The sequence below is a fragment of the Mastacembelus armatus genome, chromosome 19 (assembly GCF_900324485.2).
Source record: "Mastacembelus armatus chromosome 19, fMasArm1.2, whole genome shotgun sequence".
Lineage (NCBI taxonomy): Eukaryota > Metazoa > Chordata > Actinopteri > Synbranchiformes > Mastacembelidae > Mastacembelus > Mastacembelus armatus.
In genome coordinates, this window is record NC_046651.1 from 10,061,016 (window position 1) to 10,087,058 (window position 26,043).

The following is a 26,043-nucleotide window of genomic DNA, read 5'->3' on the forward strand; positions in this document are numbered from 1 at the left end:
ACAAATAGCTGACATGGGATGCTTTGGGGGCTGCAGTTAGACCCCACAGGAATGCAGGATGATTTGTTTTTTTTCCTCCAGCCTCCAGTTTATCTTCAGATCTGAACCTTTTTGAAAACGTTGTTGGATGGAGATCAGTTACCTCCTTGGTTTTCAGGAGTTATTTGGGCAAGATGGAATTAAAATACATTTAATGACAAAAACAGCAGGAAAAAACAAGAGAATAAACAAGTTAATCACATCCCATTAAGGATCTTCCACTCAAGCAAATAATCAAATTGGGTTACCAACTGAGGGGCAGATGACTGAGGTTGTTTAAGATATTTTCCTGCTTTGATTTGAGGCGAGTACACACACCTTTTTGACAGTGATGGGTGTGGAGGGCAAAGACACAATCACAGCACCAGCATGGCTAATGTCATGGCCACTGAGTTGTGACTGCCACTCCCAACACACACACACGCACACACAGAGAAATCTGCACTCACACACACCCACACGTTTGCAATCCAGAGACAAATTCATACTTATGAGTTCACAATGCTGAAATACTTTTATCTCCATTCTCAATCTCTCTGCCTGTGTCACACACTCTTTCTCTGCTCCAACAAGTGTTGCTCAGAGGTGAGGGCCCGTCGCCCTCGCCTGTTTAATGGGCCGTCCGTTTGCCAACTGTTCCTTTGAGGGGGCCGGTACGTCGGGCGTCGGATTTGGGAGGGAGGGTCGGTGCCGCTGGATCAGACAGATGGAGGGGGGTCCGGCTCCATTCATTTAGCTCTATGAGAACAACAGAGCCCCACTTCAAACAACAAGGACGCAACCTGCTGGCCCCCATCGTCTGCGAACACAGACACACATACATGCTGCAACACATGCGCGCTCGGGGTTCAAACACACATGCTTTTATTTCTCTCCTTAACATGTATTTGATCTGATGCGTCTTAAATCTACAATCTTCCTGAATAGTGTAAACCCAACATCAAAGACAAACTTGTCTCACTTGCTGTTCACATTGCATCTGCGACTCATCTGACACCCCAACACACATACATATGTGTACACACACATATGCACCCCACACTATTCACATATGCACATTGGAATGGGGGGGGGGGGCATAAAAACACAGGTTCCACATTGCCCACCCCAGTTCCCAGACCCTCTTTCTCTGGGACTCTCTCCTCTGCTACCACCCAGCCTCCCCTCTGAATTTCACTGGCACCTCCAGAAAGCTCCAAGGCGCCAGTGGAGTGGGGCTCATCTCTTGGGAACAATAAAGCCAGATCTTCATAAAAACTTCAAAAAGGCCTCACCAAGTGTTTTATAGGTGCTTTAAAGGTTTATGGGCCCTGGGGAGGGAGGGAGAAAGCGAGAGAGAGAGAGAGTGAGAGAGAATGAGAATTGAGTGACGCGGTAGTGGCAAGCCTCACTTTTCCCACCCACTGCACACAAACACACACAGCAAGCAAACACATACATATACGCCGCTGCTAATCCACCACTAAGTGCCAGGCTGAAATCGGCTGGTGGCGGGCAGGGCGGGGCAGAGGGTGGTGGTGGAGGGAGGAAAACAGGTGATCGGTCGGTGTCAAAATGGTAGAGAAGAACTGTCAACTGTGGCATCAGTAGAAAGCTCTCAAAGCAGCTGCAGCATAGTGTTAACTTCTGTTTAATTTGACGCGTATGAGAGGAGTTTTTCATGTGTTGACCCCTTTTATGTTCTGGAAATTCATGTCTGCACCCACAGTCACGAATTCAGATGTCAATGCAGAAAGTTTTACACACCCGAGGGTCACTGTCTGATTCGAGTCAAGTGTGTGTCCGGTCAAGGTGTGGACCACCCCCATTGGCCCCTAATCCTCAGTTACCTGAGGAAGGGTCAAGTAGAAGAGCTCTGAGCTGGGGAAGTCTGAGACGAGGCAGATTAGGACCCGAAGCCAAGATGCACTGGTTGAGCAGTCAGATCGGTTTACTGTAACTGTACACAAATTGGAGCATGGACCTGTAAGCAGTTAATGTGAACGCTCCCAGTTCTAGAGCAGAAGCTTGACAGGCTGTGAATCCTACTTCTTCTCTGCTGGCAAAATCACCTATCATATGATTCTCCAAGCTTCATTTTGTCAGTGCTCAGCTGCAGATATTTTGATGAGTCACGAGTTGCAGCACTGGAGCTGAGCACACTCCACTTTGAATGTCTTTTATGAGCATGAATAGCCACTATTCAGAGGGTTTTTGGAATGTTTTCTTTATAGGTATTCAAAAATATGCCAGGGGATATATTTAGCTCAGGTCCTCCTGGAGTCAGAAGGTTTAAAATTAGGAGGTGTCAGAATTCAGTACAATTCTTAAGTTACTGTCAATAAACGGTAAAGGGCTGTTCTTAAAGGCGTAGTGCGTCGGCAGGGATGCGCTGCGGCATGATGTGTGTGAGAAGCAGCTTGGGAAAGTTTGTCTCGCTATGGCACAAAAGTGTAAATCTACATGGAAACGTGTGCATTTACACATCTATATATCAAGATTCCTGAGTGCATCCCATTTGTGTGCAGCAGGGTGTTGTTTGTGTGTCTATCTGCACATTAGTGTTCGCAGGATCTGTTGACAGGGAAGCATGCAGCATTTTATTTGCCCAGGGGCTGAAAAAACACATGGTGCTAGCAAGGGATTGCTGTGATGTGAGCCTGCTGAAAGCAACCTGGCCGGCCAAATCACAACCATGGGATCGGGATTCAAATAAACATTTTACCACACTGTACAATAACAGACCTGTGCAACCTAAATCTTTGTTTGTGCTTATGACGTTATATGTTCTGATGTGCTTTTTTTTTCAGATATAAACTTAAATCATAAAAATAAAAATATTCTTGATAAATGCTTAGACGTATTTAAATCAACACATGGCTGATTGATTGTTTTAGCACAGAGGACTTGAGCAAAAATGCAAGTTTGTATTTTGCATCAGTGATTTTATAGTGTTTATAGTCAATTTTACAAGCTCCATGTGCAGTAAAACTGTTTCTGGTTTTCTGTGTTCCTGGTTGTGTTATGAGAAAATCCAGGCCAACCAAAAACTATGGTCAGGTGCATGTGGCCATAAACAAAACAACTAGAAAAACAGGCCCCACAACAGACAAATAAAAAAAAAAAAAGGCTCTTAAGAGCTGACACAGGAGGAATAAAAGTGAAAGGTTTAGTCAACAGACTATTGTCAGTTCAACTTACAGACCTGCTGCTGCTACAGACATAAATAGGCTATCAGTAACCCAGGATCACAAGGTGTTCTGCATGAGCTCATTTGAGCTCATTAACCACCTGGGTCTGATCACATGCAGCAAGCTCTCTTGTGTACCTGAACACACATACAAATACACAGACATACATTTATTCACTTTTTTACACATGGAGCAATTGTGTTTTTTAAATCTTAGGAGCCTCTTTTTTATTTTATTCTAAGAGAAATCAAATATTTGTCCTTATCCCAGAAAATACTCAATTTGACAGTAGTTGATTGTTGACTCAACCCCCTGAATATACACCTACAAAATGCAGTACATTTATGAGATGGAGTTTATAACTGCATTTTAGGATTTTGTAAAAAAAAAAAAGAGAGACATCCATTTTTTTTTTTTTTTTTTAAACAATTTTACAGCCCTGCTTTAATCCCACAAACACACATATCTCATCATCACAGTGGGGCATTCAGTGCAAAGCTGACGTAACGCACATCACCCTGAAAATGGTGGCGCGGATGTCATAATGTCAAGCATTTTCCTAATGCTAAACCTAAACTTCATTCAAACCTGTTACAAAAACCGAGGGTAAAAACACGCCCCCGACATAGGCAATAGTAGCATCATTGTTCATCTCTGGCGAGGGCGCGCTGCAGGCTTCATGCAGCCATGCCCACCACTTATACTGTGAGATTCTGTCTGCAGCTGCCCACCATTCAGTTTTCATCAACTGGGTGGCAAACACTGATGAGGTCATTGCAATATAGCATCTGTAGGAACAAGTACCCCTCTATTTGTCATTTACTCTCATTCATATCGGATGATTGAATGGCCTTTGGGATACATGAGCATCAGACTCCAAACTAAAAGAATAAGCCTCCAAAGAAAATCTGATCTACACACAGCGGAAATATGAGCTTGTTATGTTCCCTATGGTCGATGAGGTATGCCAAACTATATCATGGCTCCTAGTGTAATGTCCAATTGTTGAATTGAGACAATGCAGTGCCGTTAATGCAGGGCTACAAGGAAACATGAAGGTCAAATCAAATAAAAGACGTTATTGCTCAGTGGGATACACATGAATGCTAGACACTTCCTACACTTGTGTATAGTGATCTGTTAAAGAGAAAAAAAAAACACATAAACAAGCAAGGCTTTTATTTTGTAATATTCATTTATTGTTCAATAAAAATAGATTTTAAAAAAGTGACGTGATGTCTCCTTCATGACTCTGCCTGATGGATCTGCCAACAGCTCCTTGTAAACATGGGGCTTTATTTTATTTAGTTATTTTTTTTTTTTGACTGGAAAGTCAAGAATGTAAACCCCTTCTTCCCCTTCAGCACGGTCTAGAGAAAGACACCTGCCTGTAACGTCACTGACTTTTGACCTCCATAGCGACAACAGCCCCACATTTACTAGCGTTCACATTGAGGGCAGATACAGTACATTCATTCCCTGGTCTTGTTTGTCTATGTACAGGGTTCAGTTTCTGGTTTTGGGATTTGTTTTTGCAGTTGGCTCTCGTAAAAACTGCTTTTAACAAGGTGAATAAAGAAGACATCCAAGCGCTAACACAAGTTCAAGCCATCAGTAAAACCAATTACAACTTATTATAACCTCAGTTTGTCTTAAGACATGTCTTTATACAGTAGTTACACATAAACACATGTTTGAAAGTGTAAGGGAACTAGACTTTGTAAACGCTTTTGAGAGACACCACTGTAAACTCTTCCTGTGGAAGGATCGACTCCGTCCTGTGGACCTGGAAATGCTACAGTAACTGAGGCCAGGTCAACTGACTTCACTCGACCTCTCCTCTTGTGGAGCTTTTTGGTGCTACATTTGGAAATGCTGCAGGTTATTACAGTGGTTATTATAGCAGGAAAAATCAGATGTAGTAGAAGCGCTGACAGTAAAAAAAAAAAACAAAACAAAAACCTCAAGTTGGAGTCTCAACATGAGATGTGGAGTTCATCATCACCAATGCACAGACTGTTGTGTTTCGACTGTAATGTGGTGACCGTTTACAGCAGTGGGGTGAGAGGGCAAAACTTATTACATAGTGTTAACAATGAGCTAAAAAGGATGGTGCAGACTGTTAAGAGGCTCAGTTTATTGTGTAGTGTTGTGGTAAGTGAGGTGAGGCTCGATCTGTGTGATCGGGAACTCTATAAACTGCTACAACTTTCAGGAGGCTACAAAATTGACTGGTGTCACCAATTTAGCCTAATCTTCCTAGCACATTTTATGCCAACTGGCTGATATGTGACAGGTCACCACTTTGGGGTAACCACACCATTTATTGCCATTGTTTCAGAGTGACATGTGGGTCATAGTGATTTGTGGAGGGGCTAAAATTGTTTTGATGGTTAAGTCCTGTCATATACAACTTATTTCAAAGCTGCTTTGGGGACAGACTGGACTATCTCGTTTGTGGCTTTGCCTACAAATCCTGGGCCTCGTAACAACTTCAGTCATCCCTTTCACACTAGCATGCCCTGGGGAGACCGTGTTATAGACTGATGGGCACCATTTCCTGATGCACCTGGGAATACCACTGAACCAAACACAACAACACTGAACTTTTAGCACAGCAGATGTACTCAGCACAGGTTTACATGCTTTTATCCATCAATTAGAAAAACAAAAAGACTCAAGTATTGCTTGTTTTTTTTTTCTTCACTGTTGTAAAAATCCAAATTAGCTGGTTTTTATTTTGCGCTCACAAGATGAAATGATCATATTAGTAGCTACACTATGACTGAGTCTTCTATACAGAGGGCAAAAAGCAGAAAAAGAGCACCAGTCAGTGCCAGGTTCCTACAAGATGCAGCCTCCACCCTCCTCCTTACTTTGCTCCTCTCTCGCTCTCTGTCAAGCTCTCTCTCTCTCTTGCTTGGCTACTTCACTAGCAGACAGTACAGTGGCCAAAACTATTTGAGTGACAGGCTGACAGGCCAAATCTCCGGGCCGATTGCGTCCCCAAGCGGAGACGCCAGCCCCCCTCTGTACTTCTCCCTTCCTTCCTGGCCTCTGGGCTGGGTCCAGAGCCCACATCCTGGGAACATGGGGCCGGGCGGCTGCAGCCGACAGATCTTTGGGACCGACACAATGAGAGAGTTCATAGGAAAAGCCGTGCCCGCGTGTGGCTGGGGAGGTGATGATGCTGCCCATCTTGTTTTGGCAGTGTGCACAGGCCAATGTCCTGGCATCAATTATGCCAGAAGTCAAAGCGACGCTCCATTAATCTCAGCATCACAACCTTTTTCAAAATGATTTGTGACAGCGCAAAAAATGTTTTCTCTTTGTTCCATTTTACTGTTGTTCATTTGGTGGCCATATGAGGGTCTCTGATATTAATAAAAAAAGGTCTGTGCAGGAGAACGCATTTCATGGAAACAGATTCTCAGAGTAGCATTTCAGATGAGAAGAACACAGCAGAATATACAATAAGATGGTATAGCTGCAGCTGTGGATGTAAGACCACAGTGAGAGAGAAAGTAGTGCAGGAGTCAGAAGCAAATGGACAGTTTGTACGAATGTAACAAATGTTTGTTATTTCAATAGATGTTTATCAAAACAGAATCTGCACGACATGAACTCAAACTGTTTTTTTGTGTCTTTCTCTCTCCTGGAAATATCACACTGTGGTGGCTCGGCTGTGTTTGAGAGCTAGCGGTGAATACTCCTTTATGCGCACACACAGTTTACCCCTCAGCCAGGGATTTTGAAGCTCTAGGGGACAGAAGTCGTCCTGAAGCCACTTTTCTTTATTGTCCACAACCAGCACAAGGCCAAAGTGCTTCAACTGTTCAGGGCTGTAATACACGCACTGCTCCCGTTCACCGCTGCTGCCGAGCATTCGCCGAGACACAGTGTTCATCTCCTGCACCACCAGTTGGACCATTTCTCGTGCTGACGTGCCTGGAGTTACACAAAGCTGCAACACACGGGGAGAAAAAATGATTTTGGTTCTGAGCATGTCACAACAAAACAACGCAAGTTTATTAAAGAATTACTTCATCGCATGTAAACACATTAATACCTTAACACTGGTCTCCTTCGGCAGGCCTGTGCGATACTGTGGGTACACTCTGAGTGTGGCATGACAGCCTTTCCTGAGGGCAGAGGGCGATGGTGAGGAGAGTCTCTGGGTACCACTGTCCTCCGATAACGTGCGCGCTGGTGGAAGATGTGATAGGCAGCGCTCAGCAGAACAACAGCGGTCCACTGACGAGGGCCTGTTCCACCTATGCTGTGGTGAGGTGGAGGGTGAGGGACATGTGGTGTGGTAGGGGTAAAGATGGTGGTGGGCTGAGGCGGTGGAAGGGAACTCCAGGCTGCTGGTTCTCACACAGAAAGCCTGTCTCTTCTCTGTGATGTGCAACAGCTCGATCTGTCTGCTGGGGAGGATGAAGTCACTGTCAAACAGCTCTGGAGCCCCTCTCCGCCTTTCTCCTCCACACCGACCTCCTCCTCCTACTCCGCACCTCTCGCTTTCCCTTCCGTGCTGTGGATCTGAGGCTTGGAGAACGTCTGGAGTGGAGTCCCTTAGCGCCCCCCCTCCGCGTCCACCCCCACCCAGACACATCCCTCCACCTGAGCCGCTTCCGTCACTACGCAGGAAACCACGAGGCTCTAGGGGTGCAGACGAGGAGAGGGGTGAGGGGGGCAGCAGGTCCAGCTCACGGGGACTCTGGGCTCGACTGGAGTCATAGTCACTGTCTGTGGTGAGGAAGACCTCAGAAGAGCCCTCTTCATCTGATAGTCCAGCAAAATCTGCAGGATGTGAGAAAAAAACTTGGTGATAAATTTACAATTTGAGCAAAACCATATCAGAATCCAGTGTGCAATCCTACAGTTATAACAGTATCGTTTAACCACAGAATCTGACCAGAGTGCTTGCGGCAGGGTTCGGGTGAAGGCATGGGGGAGGGCATGAAGTCTGGCTGAGAGGAGGTGGAGGGAGGCTTGTCGGGCATCACTTCCGTGGAGAAGTCAATTATCCAACTTATGGAGATGCCTCCCGTTGGTTGCTTGTAGCGGGCGTACTGCAAGGCGTCCATAATCCACCTCACATCTCGCCACACCTCCTCCATTTGCTGTTGTACAGTGAACAGGATCATAACAGTTGATTCTCAATAGACCATGACAGCAAACCACAGACAAATCAGGTGACTTTGACTTTAGCTCCCCACAAGCAGCTGATGACTGTAGATATTTTAAACCCAGGACACAAAAACTCGTCCTACAGCAAACAATGCCCACGCACACACTACTTAAACTTCAGAGAAGTGTTGTTTTGTCCTTCACTTGTCCTTTCAGCCTGACTGGTCCTACCTGTATGTGTTCTTGGACCTGCTGGTGTTTCTTTTTAGCAGCAAGGAGCTCGCCCTCGGAAAAGGCCTCTCTTAGTGCCTGCTGGGACATGAGGGACTCCAGCTCCAGCAAAGCTGACACCCTGCAGTACTGGCTGATGAAACTGGGGCAGTATGCGTTAAAGTGGACTGTGGGATAAAGGACATCCAGTAAGAAAAAAAAAACGTATCTATTTAGATTCAGAAAAAGCAGCTGCTGTCAAATATTTGTTTAATGTGATGCAGATTCTGTGTGATTATGAGCCAGTTTCTGTCTGTGATTTGATGTACGGACCCAGTTCAAAGATCTGAAGGGGCAGGGTGAGGAAACCAGAGCGGGGTGAGTAAGGATTATTTTGACCAGGGGCTGTGCACACTTCATCTGAAGGTGGCAGAAGGAGCAGGAAGGACACTTTTTCCCCAAATTCCAACACTTCCTGGCTGTAGATACGGAAATCCTGTGCCTGTACACAGAGACAGGAGATCTCAGTGGGTTTTTGGAACCTAATGAGCCCAGGTTAGTCTGACAAACAGGCAAAATACTGACATAATGTTGCTTAAATCTTTAGCTTCATAGCTGCGTTTTATTTTAAGATTAATTTGATAATATATCAACTTTCATGTGATAGTAGTAAATGCTGCACTCAAACCGCAGATGTCACAGTAACAGGGAATGGCTCATAGACTGCTAGGCCACCATGAAGTCAGATTTCACTCATTTAAGTCTTTTGAAAGTAAAACCAGACGTCCAATCGTCAATAGTAGAATGAGAAGTAAGAAAATATGGCAGTTGCATGGTTTGCTATAATTAGGGGTTATTGCATATCACTAATACACTGTTGGGCTCTGTTTTGGAACAGGTCAAGGGTAGAAACATCTGCTTAGTTTTAAAAATCCATCCCATCTGGAAGCAACATATTTAATATTTCAGTTTCACATTCTGACGATAGACTTATCTAATGACACATAGAATATATTGATATATGCTGTATATTCATCGTCATACTCATGTAACTTTCCATAGTACATAGTAACAGTGTCCTATGGATGGAACAGTAAAAGGTTAAAGCCAAAAACACAATGATTGCCACTGTGCTGGAATTCAAACCATTTTCTTTATAAATATCATGTAGAATTAGTGGTCTAACCAACTGGCTGACTATTCACTGGAATCATTTTCATTGCTTTGAGCAGTTGCTACTGCTGGCCTCTGGAAATTGGCTGGTTTCCACTAGTTCCATGGCATCAGTCACAACTGTTCTACACAAAATCCGAAGATTTGCATTCAAACGATTAAACCGGATTACGTTTATTCATGAATTCACACAGCTTTACTTGTTATGAGTCTGACTAACTCTAACCTGATTGCCAGGGATATTGATGTGAGCCATCAGCTCCTTGATGGCGCTACGCAGATCCTGTAGGAGGCGATGAGGAGCACTCTGCACATCATGGTCCATTTCCAATGACTCCTCCAGAGAGCTGAGGGCCTGCAGCCACTGCCACTCCTCTCTAAAAGCAGCACACGCATAAAACACACACTCACAGGAATGCACCAAATATGACTTTTTTCATTGTTTTGCCAGTATACGTCTCAGCTAAAAGTGTTTAACTTCTCTGTATGCAAGCAGGCGCATGCAATTTCACAAAAACGTATTTACCTGGACACGTTGCTGTTGTCACGGATCTTGGTGTGGCAGAGGACGTTGGGGAGTTTCTGGGGCACCAGTGCTCTAATCTGCTCCACCGATGTACACAGCTTCAGGTAGCCCAGGTATAAGCCTGGAGACAACACCTTCCTGCTCCGTCTGTGATAGGCCAGCTTCTCCTACAAACAGCAGGTGCACAGATAAGACAGATGAGACCAGATGAGACCAGTGTCTGGAAGTGCTTACTGATAGTTTGGCGATGCCGATTCTAATTTTATCCCTATGAGCATCCTTACTTTCATTTACATTATGTTTCGCTGTTGTTACTTCTTGAGAGGCTTTAGTGTAAAGTTGTTCCAACATGGGTGAAGTGGAAGTCAGCATTATACAATAGCCCATCAGCACATTTTTATGTATTTCATCATGTAATTTGTTCATAACTGGCCACAAAACAAATACTTCAGTGAGTGTGGTTTTGCCAAAGGGAGTCTCCACCATTGTTTTGTTACCACAAGGACAAACCAACTTACACTGGAGACAAAACAGCATTGCAGCAGTGGTATCAGGTTTACCGGGCTATATAGACAAAATCAACTTGTGGCTTGGTTCCAGATTGTGGTTGTCAAAACAGCCACATGGAGTTACAAAATACAAAACAACAACAATTTTCCCGATTACCATCATCACATCCATCACGGTGAAATTCAAATGCCACTGCCTTGACGAGCAGCTAAAAGTGAGATGACTTGAGATTCACGTTAGGCTGGTGGGAATCCTAGTTTTGACCTGGCTATTAATTTGATAGCAAGTCAGTTCAGTATTTGTTCTTGCTGAAAAAGGCAACAAGTAGAAGAGGAGAGTCATGATGATTAGGATTTATCTAAATGAAGAGTGTCTGCACAAGAAGCATTCATAATTGGAAGCACATTTCAATTTACTGTCCTATTGTTTCAGCCGTGGAGCCTCATGTTTACTGTTTTTCTGTGAATGAGTTTAAACCCATGGCAGTGATTTCAGTAAATAAATGTTTTCCAGAGCTTTTGGGGGCAGTTTGTTGTTGACAAAGCGCTTTACACTACTCATTTTTTAATCTTGCTAAATCTCCGGGTAACAAAAATGTAAAAAATGAGCCTGACAAAAACCACAACCGCTGCTGACAAACCCTCCTGCAATTCCTACAGCAAACTGCTGTGGAAGCAGCCTGTCTCCAAAACAAAAGTACAAAAATAACCAATTTTCCAAAACTGAGCTTATTTCTAATTGTGTTCTGTCTGTTCCTGCAGGACTCACATGGAGTGTGATAAGGAGCATGTCCAGGGCGGTGGGCTCTTCGGGGGATGAGATAGATTTGCGCTGAAGCTGGAGTTTGCAAAGCTGCGTCCAGCGCACCCCATCTAGGGTGGGACAGGCGTTCATATCCTTTAGGAGCACCAGCAGGGCGTTACCATGCTTGTCTTTGATCGGTTCAAAATACACCTGACCAAGGTCTTGGGTTCCCAGCATTCCCTGAGAAAAGATCAAATAATAATCATAATGTGCTCTTTGTCCATGTATAGCAGAAGGATGACAGCATGCAGTAGAACGAGGGTATATGGCATATTCACAACATGCATTCAGCAGCTCATGAATTCATAGTTACCACAACTGGGGCAATTTCCCAGTTTCCATTAGAAATCAGTAGTTCTAATAGTTTGTGATATTTAGATTTTCATTTTACTGAGCATCATAATACCTGTAGATGAGAGACAGCCTGCAGCATCTTGAGGCGAGTCTGCAGAGTGCAGGAACAGGATGACTGGGACGGACTGAGACACTGCTGCAGCCAGGGAATCTCGTCCCATAGATAGGACACCTGGCGAAGGGACAACAAAATGACAAAATTATTACACATTAATTAACATAATCTTATTGAGCAAAACAAGTCATATACATTTCTTCATTCATCTGGAACTGATTTTCAAAGTATATGAACCAGCATTAACAGACTGTGGGATATCAACCATCTGAGAAATCAAGCATATTTTGTTGTTTCTATATAGCTCTATATTTTCTCTCTCTCATCCTCTGAGTCTATCTGATCACCTTGGTAAACCAGAGGAAGTCCTGCATGAGGGAACTGGAGTAGGAATCTTCAACCTCAACAATAGGAATCTGGTCCTCTGGAGTCACTAACACATTGTCATCTCTGTAGAATATGGATGTCAGATACAGACCTCTGGAAAGTAACACAGAAAAAACACACATTACTGTACAACACTAAAGATTCACTCATTATAGCAGTAAATGAGGTAAGTACAACAAATGGATATCATTAAGATTGTGACACACTCATGACACAAAGTCAGTTGTATCTTTTGTCATTCACAAGTATTTACATTTGTACTAAGGTCTTAAACCTCCTGTCACACAACAATTCATGGATCAATGTTACACAGAAAGATCAAGTACCTTTTCAAGCTTTTGACAAATTTGCTGGTGGGTTGGAAGAGGTGGCGCAAGCTTTTGGACACAGAGTGCTTTCTGCCTTGAGGTGGAGCTTTGCACTGTTCTGTGTGGACAACACAGACAAAACACAACTTAATCTGATGACTTTTTCTGAACAAGTATGTTGATGATCTTTGTGCCTAAAATAGGGCAATTAGGACAATTTCAACTTTCTTGCTAACATGAATGAACACTTTTGTCTTGAAGTATCTCTCCCAGAGACAGTTACAACAGACTATGGGCCTTAAGGGAAACACTAGTTCTCTAAATGTTTGTGTGTTTATGTGTTTAACTGCACATGTTATAGCTGCCGGAGCATGGCATGTCTTGAGCTACAGTCACATGAGTAGAGCCAAGGAGCTGCAGTAATTTTTGTGTGTGTCTGTATGTTTCTTAACCCTTTGCCACTCACTGACAGGGAGGTAAGTTAAGTCTGTGGGGACATGTTTATTTTTAGTGGGCCCAGAGGGAGTTGGTGGTGAGGGAGTGCGGTGTGCGTATGTAGGTATGTGTGTGTTTGTGTGGGTGCCTGTTGGTGAGATAACGCACCTCCTGACTCATTAGAAACCCTGAGTCTCAAACCCTTCACAGAAACCCTCCCCTCCCAGGTGATCTAACTCCAGCCCCAGGCCACTTAAAGTCAATAAATCCCTGCATTCAGGACCCAAAAAGAACAAATTTTCTCTTCAGGTGGAAGAGTCGAGGTGTAGTAACAAGAAAAAACAGCACCCCTCGACCCCTCTCACCTCCCCAAATTTCTCTCCACTTGCGAGTCTGTTCAGCTCCAGTTCTCCTGGCCTCGGTCCTTGCTTGACACTGAGTAAGACAGACAAGTAGGGCCAACTGCTGGGGTGCCTGTGTTAGTCAAGGCCTCTTTCACAGTTTAATTAATAGTGTTTGGACAAGAGGGAGAAAGTGGCTTGGGCTATAAGCTTGGCAGCAAAGTGGGTCTGTATACGGACATGTGGGAGAGAGTCAGGGTTGAAAAAGAGAGCATGTACTTGAATATTTGCGTCTGTTCATATATACATGTGTATCTATGTCTGTGCCTGTCTATCTTTCTGTGTGTATATGTATGGACAGTAGACGGGATGACTGGCGGGCTGTGGGGTATGGAGAGGGGAGGCAGCAGTAGTCAGTGTTAATTTATGCCTTCTCCCGACTCCAGCCCAGGACTCGTCTCTTACAGGAATAACAAACATGACCCCGGGACACGCCACCTTGGCTACCGTGCCTGAACTCTCAAGCTGAAGTCTGAAGAACCAAGAGCCACTCAATACTGACTATTATATTGCGTCTCGACCTATTGCAAATATGGTCTTGCCACAGTGGACAATAGTAAGTGGGCGAGTGTTTTTAGGCGTGTGGGTGTGAGAGAAAATGACAGAAAACTTGCTTAATGCTAAATGCAGTTTGTCGTCATGTAAAAGAAGCAGTGTGGACAGGTTTTGACACTTATGGGACCAGCTTACAGCCAGCAGTGTTTGGGGATATAAACAGCCTGAGTGTGAGAGAAGCTGATCTGCATTTTGTCACAGAGAGAGAGGGAGGTATTCAGCAGATGAAAGGCTGAGTCATGGAAAGAAGCATAGGCGCATGGGGGTTGTTGAAACAGGGAGGGAGGGTATTATTTTTGAGGTGGCATGCTGTCTTAGGGTGTATGGCCCCCAAAGTACTTGTCGTGCCTGAGATTGTAAAGTGTCTGTCAAGGTGAGATGAAACACAGCAATTGGTGAGCTGTGTTACACCTGCATATAAATGAGCATTGCTCATGTTCATGTTTGTTTGTGCAAGAATATTTCCGAAACATGAACTACACAGTGGCTAAAAATCGAGATGTGTTGGTTTAAACGTGACAAGCGAAGTAAAAACTGACAGAAGCTCAGGTTAAATTCAGAAGCTCATACCACAGCTCTGGCTACATTTCACTTCAGCTTCTGTGCTTCAGCTGACACTGGTACTAAAACCTGAACTGATCTTAAGGTTAGGGTCAGGTGTATTTGTTGTCACCTATTTTCAAGTTGTTATTCTACCTGAGAATTGCTGCATATAATTCCATAGTCAAAACAATAGGATAGTGAACATAATATCATAGTACATCATGTCACGGTCCTAGCCATAGTTAAGAGTGTGGATTTCAACCATGCAAACTGTTAGATCTCTCATATATTAACATGCCCATCAAATTGAACAAAATGTTGTTGATACCGTGGCAGACACAGTGGCGGTGAGCTTCCTTTATCTGCCCAAGTAGCTGGTCTAGTGCCTCCTTCTGGCCACTCTGACGAGGAGCGCGGGCATCTATATCCCTCCAACCTGGAGATTTACAGGAGAAAATATAAACTATAAAGTTACCATGCAATGTTCTGTATTCATCAGGATTCACAGCACTAATATAAGCTCTCTAGGCATGTCTCCTAAGCATTGGTCTGCACTAATGATGGAGAATTGAAGCCTGAAATGAAGGTTCTCCAAATTTAAAAAGCCTATTAAATAGTTTCACACAGTGTTGATGTTCTCCTCACGATGTCTTATAATACATACACTAATATGCTGTAATAAATATTGCTTAATTTTCATGAAGCACCATCAAGTTCAAATTTCAAACTGTCACATACGTTGGTTTCATTAAATACTTGCAAGACTAATGACCTTCCCAATCGCTATAAAACACATATATTTTCTTTTGCCCAGCTAAGTTTTCAGACTAACTCATTGTTTGATTTCAGAGTAGATCAGAAGTGTATTCTCATTCATTGCTAAAAGGAACAAAATCAATCTTTTCTATTGTCAAATGTTTCCATATTTTGTGGCATGTAAGAGTTTTATTATAGCCCAGCTGATACTGGTTAATCATGTTGTTTTTTTAGCAGGACGGTGCTCAAGGTGGAATGTTTGAAAACATCAACATGTTGTGGTTTGTTTGAAATTGGTGAACCTGGATCTGAAACGAAATCTGGTTAGATGAAAATAAACATGACTTGGAAATCTGGCATGCATCAGAATTGCACTACTCAGCAGTAAGCTTTCAGACAATATTTTTCAAAATGTGCATTATTTTATGTACTTTTTAAAAATGCTTGACATTGTAGGAAAAATAACAGTCATCTAGATTATGCTTGATTGATTTGACACATCCACTATTATATAACTACATAGTGCTGAACATTAGTAGGACTGGGACTGGGTAAATCAAATTTAGATTGACACCCCAAAAATGCTTGTGCTGGCCTTGTTCCTGAGGCTTCCAATAGTACGAGTGTTTTGTAAGTGAGAGTTTTTGAAACAGGTTTTAGTGTGTGTACTATAGTAAACAGCACCCACCCCAGTGTGAGAAAGCGGTGGTTGGCTGACAGGCAGACCCACTGAGAACCACTAGACCTGGCTGCCCTGTACATATTTGGGCTGAGATGTCAGTATGTACACACACACACACACACACACACACACACACACACACACCCTCACACACCTGACACACAAATACAGTGTGGCTAGCCCAATGATAGTAAGTAAGGAAAGTAACACACAGCACATCGCCCAGTGCCGCCAAAAGCAAAAGACTGAATACAGTAAAATTCAATTACTGTAATAAACCTCTATGCCTGACCCCTTCTTGTCTCTCCCAGTCACATACTGTAGACACATTTACAAACACTCCAGCATGAAAACACACACACTTTTTCTGCCCTTCTCACAGAAGCAGAAACAGCTCTGCAGAAAATGGTCCTTCAGCATTTTATGCCTTGTTTGTTAGCAAGCCAGTATCCTCACTTGCTCACTGGAGGATGTGTCAGTGATAACCCACCCCCTACCACCATTGCCCACTACCTAGTCCCTCTCCTGGAGCCCCTCGGAGGGCGCGTGGGTCTAAAACACGGTGAGCTCTATTCCCGGAAAGGTGCCTGTCCAGAAAGGACAAGCGGGCCCTTTAATGGGCGTCCACGGCCCGGTATAAGGCCCCCACTGTTGGGGCTGTGCCGCACGCTACAGCACAGACATGCAAATATTTCCAGTGGTAGGCCCAAATGGAAAACACAAACACGCAACATCGAAATTAGCTCTGAGAGAGTGAAGGAGGTGGAGGGGAGAGAGGTGGATAGCAGAAAAAAGCGAGGGAAAGCCCAGTTTCTTAAAATGAAGACACACACACGCTCACACACACGCACACACACACACACTGAAAAACATGGTGTGCTGATGAGAACAAACATGTCCATGTGTTCCCCAGATGTGCCAAGTGTGTGCCAACACAGCCACAGTCACAGTACCTATGCTTACTCTCTTACAGTTGGTGTGTACAGACGTACATGCCACGCAAAAACCATGAAAATAATCTCATAAATCATAAACACACTATCTAATCATGTATTTTAATACTAGTACTCCTTTATATTTATCTTTTAGTCGTTTTTATTCTAAGGGGTGACACTTAATTTCATTGTGCCCTGTGCAATGACAATGGCAATGAATTAATGTTCTTACAAACCAACAAACGTACATGAAAGCTACAGATATAAAAAAAGAAAACAGTTCTTAGTTTGTTATCTAGCTAGATATCTAGATAGACAGATAGATAGATAAAGTGGGAAGAGAGAAAAAGCTGCTATAGTGAGTCAACTCAGCTGTTGTTGCACATGACTTCACGGTTAACTTCTTGGCTGAACCCAGGCAGCTTCTTCTGCCAGCCAGCCCCAAACGCCATCCTGAGGCTATGGTTACACTGACTGACGTCTGCAGTGGGGGTCCCAAAACCCACCCAGCCTGCTGGCTGAGGAGGGTCCAGCTGTCACCCCCTAATGTCAGGGTAATGTTGGAATGATGCTGGAATAACCAAATCAATTGAGCGGATGTGAGATGATTCAGTGCGGATGTGAATTGAGTCAATGTCCTCTTTCTGTGCGGGAAATCCTTCAGACATTGTATCATTCTTGCAGGACTTACACACAAACACACACATTTTGCGGCTGAGTCCTATTTTGTACTGGTGTTAATTTAGTAAGGCCAGTTTAGGGGGGTTTCAGTATTAGTTTTTGCTCTATGCTATAACTAAGCACACACATGAACCTATAGATATGCATAGACTTACTGGAAGGTGCAGCACAGGCAGGGGTAGAAACCAGTGGAGGCCCCCAGCCCTTCATGTTGTAGGCTGACACCTGGACATAGTAATAGGTCCCCTGAAAAGACACCACACATCACAGTTACAACAGACCTACCTGTGGTACCTCTGGCTACACACACAGGTAGATCAAAAGGAAACAATATATGATTGTGGGTGCATCTGACTGTCTCTTGCAACAGTAGGTCCCTGTCTGTCTTCATATTAATGTGTGTCTATGTGAAGGATCTGTCTAAGAGCTCTGTCTGTCTTTGTGCCCAGTGTGCAGACAGCACTCCTCTGCAGCGCCTTTCTCAGCCAGATCAATCAAACCAGCCACTGACACTTCCTGACCTCGCCTTGACCCGGGTCATGTGACAGGACTGAGCTTCGGCTGGCAGCAGGGGTCTTAAAGGGGGGAGGGGATGTCTCTTACACCATAACAAACAACCAGTGGAGTATCCATTTGTCTACATGTCCACTTAAAAATGCCAAACATAAATCAGGTGGCAGGCAACCAAGCTGCTTTTTTTTTGTCATTTTGGAGGCTGTTTTGCAACTGTTGCTTATGAATGGTCAGGAGTCTCAACTTTCAAAAAAAAACAAACTGTTGTCCAATTGTGATTTTAGCAGGGATATGATTCATCTGTGGAGTTTGATGTATTTGATGTAACAAAGAAGAGTCACTTGGGAAATGCCTTAAAATGCTGCCAAAGCCAACATCTCAAGCTTGCATGTAAATAATATCAAGGGAGAGAACAGCTTCTAAATTTTTATTTTGTCAGCACCAACAGTTGGAGAAGCTAGAGCGTAGTGATTCTTTGTGTTGTTTTGTCACCCATAAACTACCACACAAAAGCAGGATTGTATCCCTTTAACCTGGTAGTTCTTAGAGACCAATTTGGGAACAGAGAAAATAAGACAACTCATATCAAATAGTTTGATGTCCAGTGATGCAGGGGAGGATAAATACACATGGATACATGTTCTATCACCTTCAATATAAGTCAGATTTATTGCTTCTGGTGTTACGTCTTGACTGCATCACATACATTAGATTTATATGTGAAACAAAAATCCATAATGTGAAATTCTTCCTGATTCTTACTGACTGACTGATTAAACTGAAACTGAAATTCTGGCGTAACTTACAGAAGTAAGTCCATTGATGTTGCACTGTAGCAGAGTGGCGTCCTCCACTATCATCTCACCCAGCAAAGGGCTGAAAGATGGAGCATTGCTCCAACTCACTGCAGATCCACACAAACACAGATACAATCACATTTTTAAACTTGACTTCAGTCTGCAACTTAAGGAAAAGGAACAATTTATACACGGAAAACACTGTTTCAAAAATTGTTTCAAATCTTTCAGAGCTTTCCGTATTGTAATACTGAGTGGTTGGTTCTAAATGAAGCAGGTGCGATGGCTGACCTTTGTACTTGGTAACCACAGCTGAGTTGACACATGCAGGTTCCTGGAAGTCCACCCTTAGACTGGTGCTGCTGCTGACAGACAGGCGAACTACACTGGGAGCGTCTGGAGGGTCTGGGTAAGCAGACAGAAAGACGCCCAAGTAAATAAGTAAAGAGACATGCTGGTAAACACAAGCAGACTAAGAGTCCACACAGCATATTCAAACAATTACAATGAAGCAGTTTCACCTTAGGAACTGTAGAAAAACAAGCAGTGGATAGGTGTTAGACTGAATCAATTTACAGTCAGTAATGGATGGAAATGACAGTAATGGCACATTTGTAACCTACCATCTTCACAAATTAAGATCAACTCAGTCAACCCTATGAAGAAATGACCATGTTATTGACTGTGACTGTGAAAATGATGTCATTTTAATATACATTGTAAATTCCACCCGTGCCATGTCACAACTAATCCATCCAATTAAGATGACTGTGGAATTATAAAGTAGGGAAAGATCTTTTTTGCATCAAAGTGCAGATTGGTCTGGATGGAAGGGAGGAGTGTGTGCGTGTATGTTTTCAGAGGGTGGCTTTTTACCCCACCACAAAGTGTGTCCTGAATTGCCTATAAAAAATTTAAGCTGAAATACAGGCGTTATTTTTGCACACACAAAGTCACACGTACACATAGGTCGTGTGCCAGGCTTCTCAGTGTACATGCCACTAACTCAGCCCAGACAGATTACCAGCAGAGAAAAAAAGGGTGCAAACATTAAAGCCAAAGGCAACTGTAGGAGTGTTGCAGTGATCTGAGCGGGAAACGTCTCTAGACTGTTCAGCATGGGGAGCTGAAAATCCCAATAACAATCATCAAAGTCATTCTGAAGTCTTACTGGCATGCTCAAAGCCCGTCTGCATGCGCCGAAAGAGCCGGAGCCTCCACTCCCAGGCTTTTAACTGCCGCTCTCGGTCTGATCCTTCCCGCTCGCCGGGACCTTCACTCCGCACCTGGGCCTGAAGCTCCGACACCCTCTGTTCAGCCTCCTGCACCAAGGTGGCCAAATGCACCGCTCGGCCCTCCAGGCTCACAACTAAGCAACACATAGGAGAGACAGAGAGAGAAAGCAAAGTCAGTGCATGTATAATGTATCAAAAGGAGAGTTTTATTACCCTTAGGCACATGTTAAAGTGAATCTGTTATTTTGACATCCAAAACATATTTTGACATTAAAATAAGCTATTGTTAAATATGAACAAACAGGAAATACAATATTGTGAGCCAAAAATTCAAAAATTCTCAGTTGTTAAAAGAAAATTCTCCTGTACCAGCACTACTTTTTCATTAGGACTATTATTAAATCTAGTAAAACTATACCATTGTTGATACTTCAGGAACAAAACACGTCTTCCTCACAAAATTATTTACCGGCACAATTAGATTAGTCACTATTTTGTTGGTTGCTTCAGCAAGTGACTTCTCACTGCCTTAGGTTTCACAAATTGCTTATGCAGGCCTCTTCTTTTTAATGTGTTTGCCAAAATGCTGTGGCAGATACCTCAATAAACTTCATTTAATGTAACTAAACAGTCCCTCTTTAAAGATGACATCACCTAGACAATGACCCAGAAAATAAGGCAATGAAAATAAGCTGGGTGAGACAGAGAGGAGAATTCTTCCTATGCAGATCCCAAGACGGTGGGAACGTGCTTAGGCATTATTTTAAAGTGCCACTGTAAAAGTATTTTTCTGCACAACTTGTGGAAAAGTTGTGTATAACTGATCTATTTATATCATATACCACAGCCTCCATCAGAGGAATGTTTTGCTCAATGGGAGAAGGGTGTTAGTAAAACAATGGGAACAATGATGTTTACTCAAACAAAAGCACACTACAACAGCAGACAAAATGTGACACCAAAGGGGGAAAAAAAAAATCTAGTGATGGCTGGGTAGTTAGTGATAGAGGCTGGTGGTGGTATAATGCAAAGATTAAAAGGGTTGCACTGATGCATGTGTAACTGCACACGGATTGCTCAGTAGCAGAGTATAGAGCAGGTAATGTAAAGCTTTTGAGGTCAGAAAGGACAGTAGTGTACTGTACTTCTTTGGTGGCTGGTCATTCTTGGAGTGTTTGGGACTGGTTTGTGTCTGTGTTTAGTCTGTGTGGTCTGTGTTTGTTCATTGTAGATTCCACTGTTGAGCGTTAGATTCCACTGTTGACAGTAAGTTTAAAGCTCCGTGTCAAAATGTCCATCTGGGTGTTTAATTCTGCGGTTTTCTTGGTGTCTCCTCAGTGGCTGTGAGCTGCTCTTTGAAACTGAGTGTCTCTTCTGGGTGTCAGTTTTGTTGTTCTTCTCAGCCACTTGTGTAAAGACTTAAAGGTAATACCGGGGTTGGGTTTGAGCTTAAAGGTTAGGGGGTAAGTTCAGATCATTAATGAGAATCTTTGGATTTGGACTCTTGGACGGATGAAAATAACTGATGAAGGTCCTTTTTGATTTATAGTCCAGCCTTTCCAAGCCTAGAAACAGGTCCAGATGCTGTCACCAGCGTGTATGTGTGTCTTGATTTGTCCTTATTTCACATCAAGGCTGGGATCCTCTACAGCACATTAAAGTGGCTTTGTCCTGTTGAGACCCACTGAGGGATTTATAATATGAATATGAAGTTGCTTTATAGAATTTGTTTGATTGTCTTTGCCTGACCTTTTTTCTGGTAACCACACACTGTGAAGTCAAGCATGGCAATATCAATAAGCACAATTCCTTTCAAAGCTCAAGGAAAAGTCTGCAGTGTCTTTGATGTCAATTCCCCTCAGATGGAGTTTGATTAATACATGCTTATAAAAATAGAGGGTGAGCCTTTACTTTCCTTATGTGCTGTTGTTCTCCCCCTTCAGTCTTTTGTACACACACTTACAGACTACTCACGCTCTCATGAGTTATTTGGGTTGTGGAGAGAGAGTACAATCAAAGAGCAAACTTCAGTAAACAGCACTTTCAATTCAAGTGTTTTCAATTTAATGATACCTTTATAAGACGTCTGGCTCAGTTCTGGAGAAGTGTGTGTGTGTGTGTGTGTGTGTGTGTGTGTGTGTGTGTGTGTGTGTGTGTGCGTGTGCTTGCACAAGTACAAACAAAAACAGCCTAGGAGCCTCACTGGCGAGTTCTAATCATTAACAGAAGAAGGCGGCTGAGGCCTAGCAGATCACAGATAGTGAAAAGTGCTTAAGAACATGACTAATACTGAATCATGATTACCACCCTGTCATCTCCCGAAATATGTTTTCACTGCCAGCAGAAAACAGAAAGAGATGTGTGTGTTTGTTAATAGTATGCGGAGGAATGCATTACTATTGCGCCTGATAGAAAGGTTGTGTTATGAGTTATGTGTGTGTCATTGCTTTGGGCAACACCTGCGGTTTCTCTGGTGGCAGCTGATGCTGTTGTGACAGCAGTTTTGGCTTCCACAATGACAGTTGTAGGTTCCCACAGAGCAGCTGTTCAAACCCAAAACAAACCTTTTTTTGGTATCAGTTCTGAGCTACGTGAAAGACTAAAAAACTACAAAGGAAAAAAAAAAAGATTAGTTCTCTGTCAGTACGTAACAGATGTAGTTTTGGGCCTTACTCGCATCATTAGTTGTGATGGGCAGAAGAAAACTAACTGGCTTATTTAACTGTTTTAATCGAAAAAATCTTTGTGCAATGCAGTAACCTAATCCTGATTGTATTGCAGGTGTAATTAATATAACATTCTTCATGTAGAAACTGTAGTTTTGATTTTCTCTATTAACATATTATCATTGTTGTCCTCAATATTGTTGAGACTGAGTAAGTACTAACAGGTACACTTCCATCTACTCACAGTGGGGACTCTCCTTGGCACCGGCTCGCAGTAGCAGCTTGGCCATGGGCACGTTGTTAGTCATTATAGCGATATCGAGGGGCAGGAGACCCTCACTATTTGGGGTGTTGAGGTCCAGCTCCTCCAGACTGTACTGGGACAGAAGCAGCTGTACTAAGTCCAGTTCCTGATGCTCCACTGCCTCAAACAAAGCTTCATTACTCTGGAACTGTTACACAAAGAGAGTTCACACAGAGTTACAACAGAAACAACTGATTGGAAAAGCCCATGTTGTTTCATCTTTTATCAGAAATCATGCAATTGGTCCTCATACATATACCCACAATGCTCTGTCTATAGTAGTTAGATGGGATGAGGTGTGATTTTGTTACTACTTGATGTTTTCTTACTATCCTGTCCAAGGCGATATGTTTTCACAACCTATTTTTAGCTTACAGTGTTCCTCAGCTTATTATTTTTTCCTTTTCCCTCTCTCTGACTTACAATGGTGGTTTTGCGCAGCCTCTCTTTGTCTCCTCCCCGTCCTGACACCATACTGTCCTCCAGGGCAGGGGGGTTGGTGCCCACACGGAACTTTCCAGACAAGTTGCGGTAAAGGCGACGAGCTGCGCTTGGCGAGGACAGGCTGGCGGACTTACGGGCCGGGGCCGGCTGGTGGGCCTGGTCCCCCCTCATAGGCTGCGTCATCTTGGCAGAGTCAGCCCTGGAGGAGAGATGAGTGGATAAGAAACAGGAGGGATAGGTGAGAGAAAGGAGTAGATTAATACAGGATGACATGATTGACAAAGTGTTCTGTTATCAACTCTGCATCTCGTATTGTAAATGAAGAATGGTGACGAGCTAATCTAAGGTTTATTTTTTCTTTCTAGTGTCATAAAATGATCCAATAAAGAAATAACACAATACAAAACATAACAATCAAAGTCATAATCATAATAAACTGTTATATGGTTCACATTTTTAAAAATCCCATTAAAACCATCACCCCAAAAAATGATCTGACTCCTGGCTGAGAACCACTCATCTATGGCATGGTGATAAATTACACTGATCTGCCAGATTGGCACCATGTCAGCATTATCTGTTCTCAGTCATTGGTGCCATATGAGTCATTGTGCATTGGTAATGTCAGCCTGGTAGCTGGTTTGCCAGTGCTGCTATATATTACCATCTCACTCTGATGAGTTTCAAAAGATCTGCATCTCTTGCCACTGGTGTCTTGGCATCACTGGTATGACTACTATGCTGTCCCTCTTCATTCTGCCATGGGAACTATGTAGATGATGGTGTATTTCTAGGCTGCGTCTGGTACCTGGTCTTCACAAACACTCAACTGCTGAAGGAAATGTCATCAAGACTCTACAGGCGATGGTGATAAACTCTGTGAAGGGTCTCACCAAACACAGGCAAAAAGATAAATGAATTCTTCAAGGGCGCTCTTTCAACAGCTTTCTCTCCTTTTGTATCCACCCCTTCTCTCCGAAGATCCTATGAACTTGTTTCCCGTTTTCTCATCCCCACATCTGTTTTTCTGCTCCTCTCCTTTCTCTTGGTCGTGGCCTTTCGCTCATTCCCTTTATCTCCTTATTGCCTCTCATTCCTCTCCCATGTTCTCCTCTTCCCCTTGTCTCCCTTCCTCATGCCTCTTTTCCTGTCTTAAGTCAACCCCTCATTTTATAATTAGTGATAGACCTTTATGTTCCATTTTAATGAGGTGAAGATGATTAACATACCAGTATCTGATTTGAACAGGGGCAATTGCAGCGTTTGTCATTTGGCAACCTCATTTTTAAAATATCTAGTAACCAAACGTTATCAAAGTAACCAAAAGGTCAAAATTTGAGCAACGTGTTTGTTTTGAGCCATGTGTCCTGTTTGAGTACTTGAGAAAAGCTGGGATATTATCAGTCACTCTGGAAAACATCATCAGTTAAAAACCGCAAATGTAAATGTTGTTCTTAAAAAGCAACGGTTTGAACAGGAGCAGGCAGAGGTTGAGGAAAGCAAATAAAGGTTGAGTTAGTTTGAGCCATAATGCCATATGCTATGAAGTATCACACAGGCCAAGAACAGATTTGTCAAGGTGAGAACATCTGTAGGAAAAATGTTATTTATACTCCTGCTCCGCTCTGGACGTGTGAGCCCACATGCGCGCGCGCGCGCACACACACACACACACACACACACACACACACACACACACACACACACACACACACACACACACACACAAACCCTCCCCCAACATATGCAGTTTGTGCAACAGCTGACAGCGGCCTACATTGTAGACTTTAAAGCAGCTCCAAGCCCCCGCAACAAGCCCTTTTTCACAGGGCCAACACACCTAAAATACCCCCGATCCCCATCCCTTCCCGCTTCGTCCCATCCATCTCCACTCCATCCCGTAATAGAGGCTTTATTTTAGACATCCTCGTGTTCCCGGCTGAGCCTAACCTATTCCAGGGTTCCAGATAAAGCGCGGCAGGTATTTGGAATAATTTTTCCATGGGCTTGGCCCGGAAGATAAAACAAGAGATACATTCATAATGCGTGTGCCGGTATCCCATTTCAAAGAGAAAGCCCATTGGAATCCAGCCCCAGGCTTATTGTTATTTGCCTGAGATGGAACAGACGACTTTTTTCTGTCGGCAGGACGGTGCCCCATCACTCTCTGACGACATTAGGGAGTGTGTAACATGGTGTTGTGTGTGTGTGTGTGTGTGCGCTGTCAAAGAAATGCTGCATCCTACACGTGAGATTGGGATGCCATTCCCTATTAACATGACCTCTACTCTAAAAACTGATTAAAAAAACAAATGGAGACATTTAAAAGAAGCCATACAAAATCCTCTACTAATAAATTCAGTACGTCAGACAGAGAATTTATGATGATAATGAAGGAATGAACACATGGATTTCAACAAAGCTTTT

The 26,043-nt window shown here is 43.3% G+C and overlaps 1 protein-coding gene across 1 annotated transcript in view; it reads right to left on the reverse strand.

Moving 5' to 3' along the window:
• Positions 1-5,283: 5,283 nt before the first annotated feature.
• ankfn1b (ankyrin repeat and fibronectin type III domain containing 1b) overlaps positions 5,284-26,043 on the reverse strand; it is a 106,537-nt gene continuing 85,777 nt past the window's right edge. The window contains exons 6-23 of the mRNA XM_026316293.1: positions 23,596-23,815; positions 23,113-23,320; positions 20,139-20,336; positions 19,259-19,372; positions 18,977-19,074; positions 17,813-17,903; positions 14,932-15,039; positions 12,688-12,787; positions 12,322-12,454; positions 11,972-12,091; positions 11,530-11,745; positions 10,252-10,418; positions 9,952-10,102; positions 8,886-9,054; positions 8,574-8,740; positions 8,128-8,335; positions 7,279-8,012; positions 5,284-7,173 (exon numbers count right to left, since the gene is read on the reverse strand). Coding sequence (XP_026172078.1) covers positions 6,874-7,173; positions 7,279-8,012; positions 8,128-8,335; positions 8,574-8,740; positions 8,886-9,054; positions 9,952-10,102; positions 10,252-10,418; positions 11,530-11,745; positions 11,972-12,091; positions 12,322-12,454; positions 12,688-12,787; positions 14,932-15,039; positions 17,813-17,903; positions 18,977-19,074; positions 19,259-19,372; positions 20,139-20,336; positions 23,113-23,320; positions 23,596-23,815 — 3,502 coding nt within the window. The 3' untranslated portion in view covers positions 5,284-6,873. The remainder of the gene's footprint in view (positions 7,174-7,278; positions 8,013-8,127; positions 8,336-8,573; positions 8,741-8,885; positions 9,055-9,951; positions 10,103-10,251; positions 10,419-11,529; positions 11,746-11,971; positions 12,092-12,321; positions 12,455-12,687; positions 12,788-14,931; positions 15,040-17,812; positions 17,904-18,976; positions 19,075-19,258; positions 19,373-20,138; positions 20,337-23,112; positions 23,321-23,595; positions 23,816-26,043) is intronic.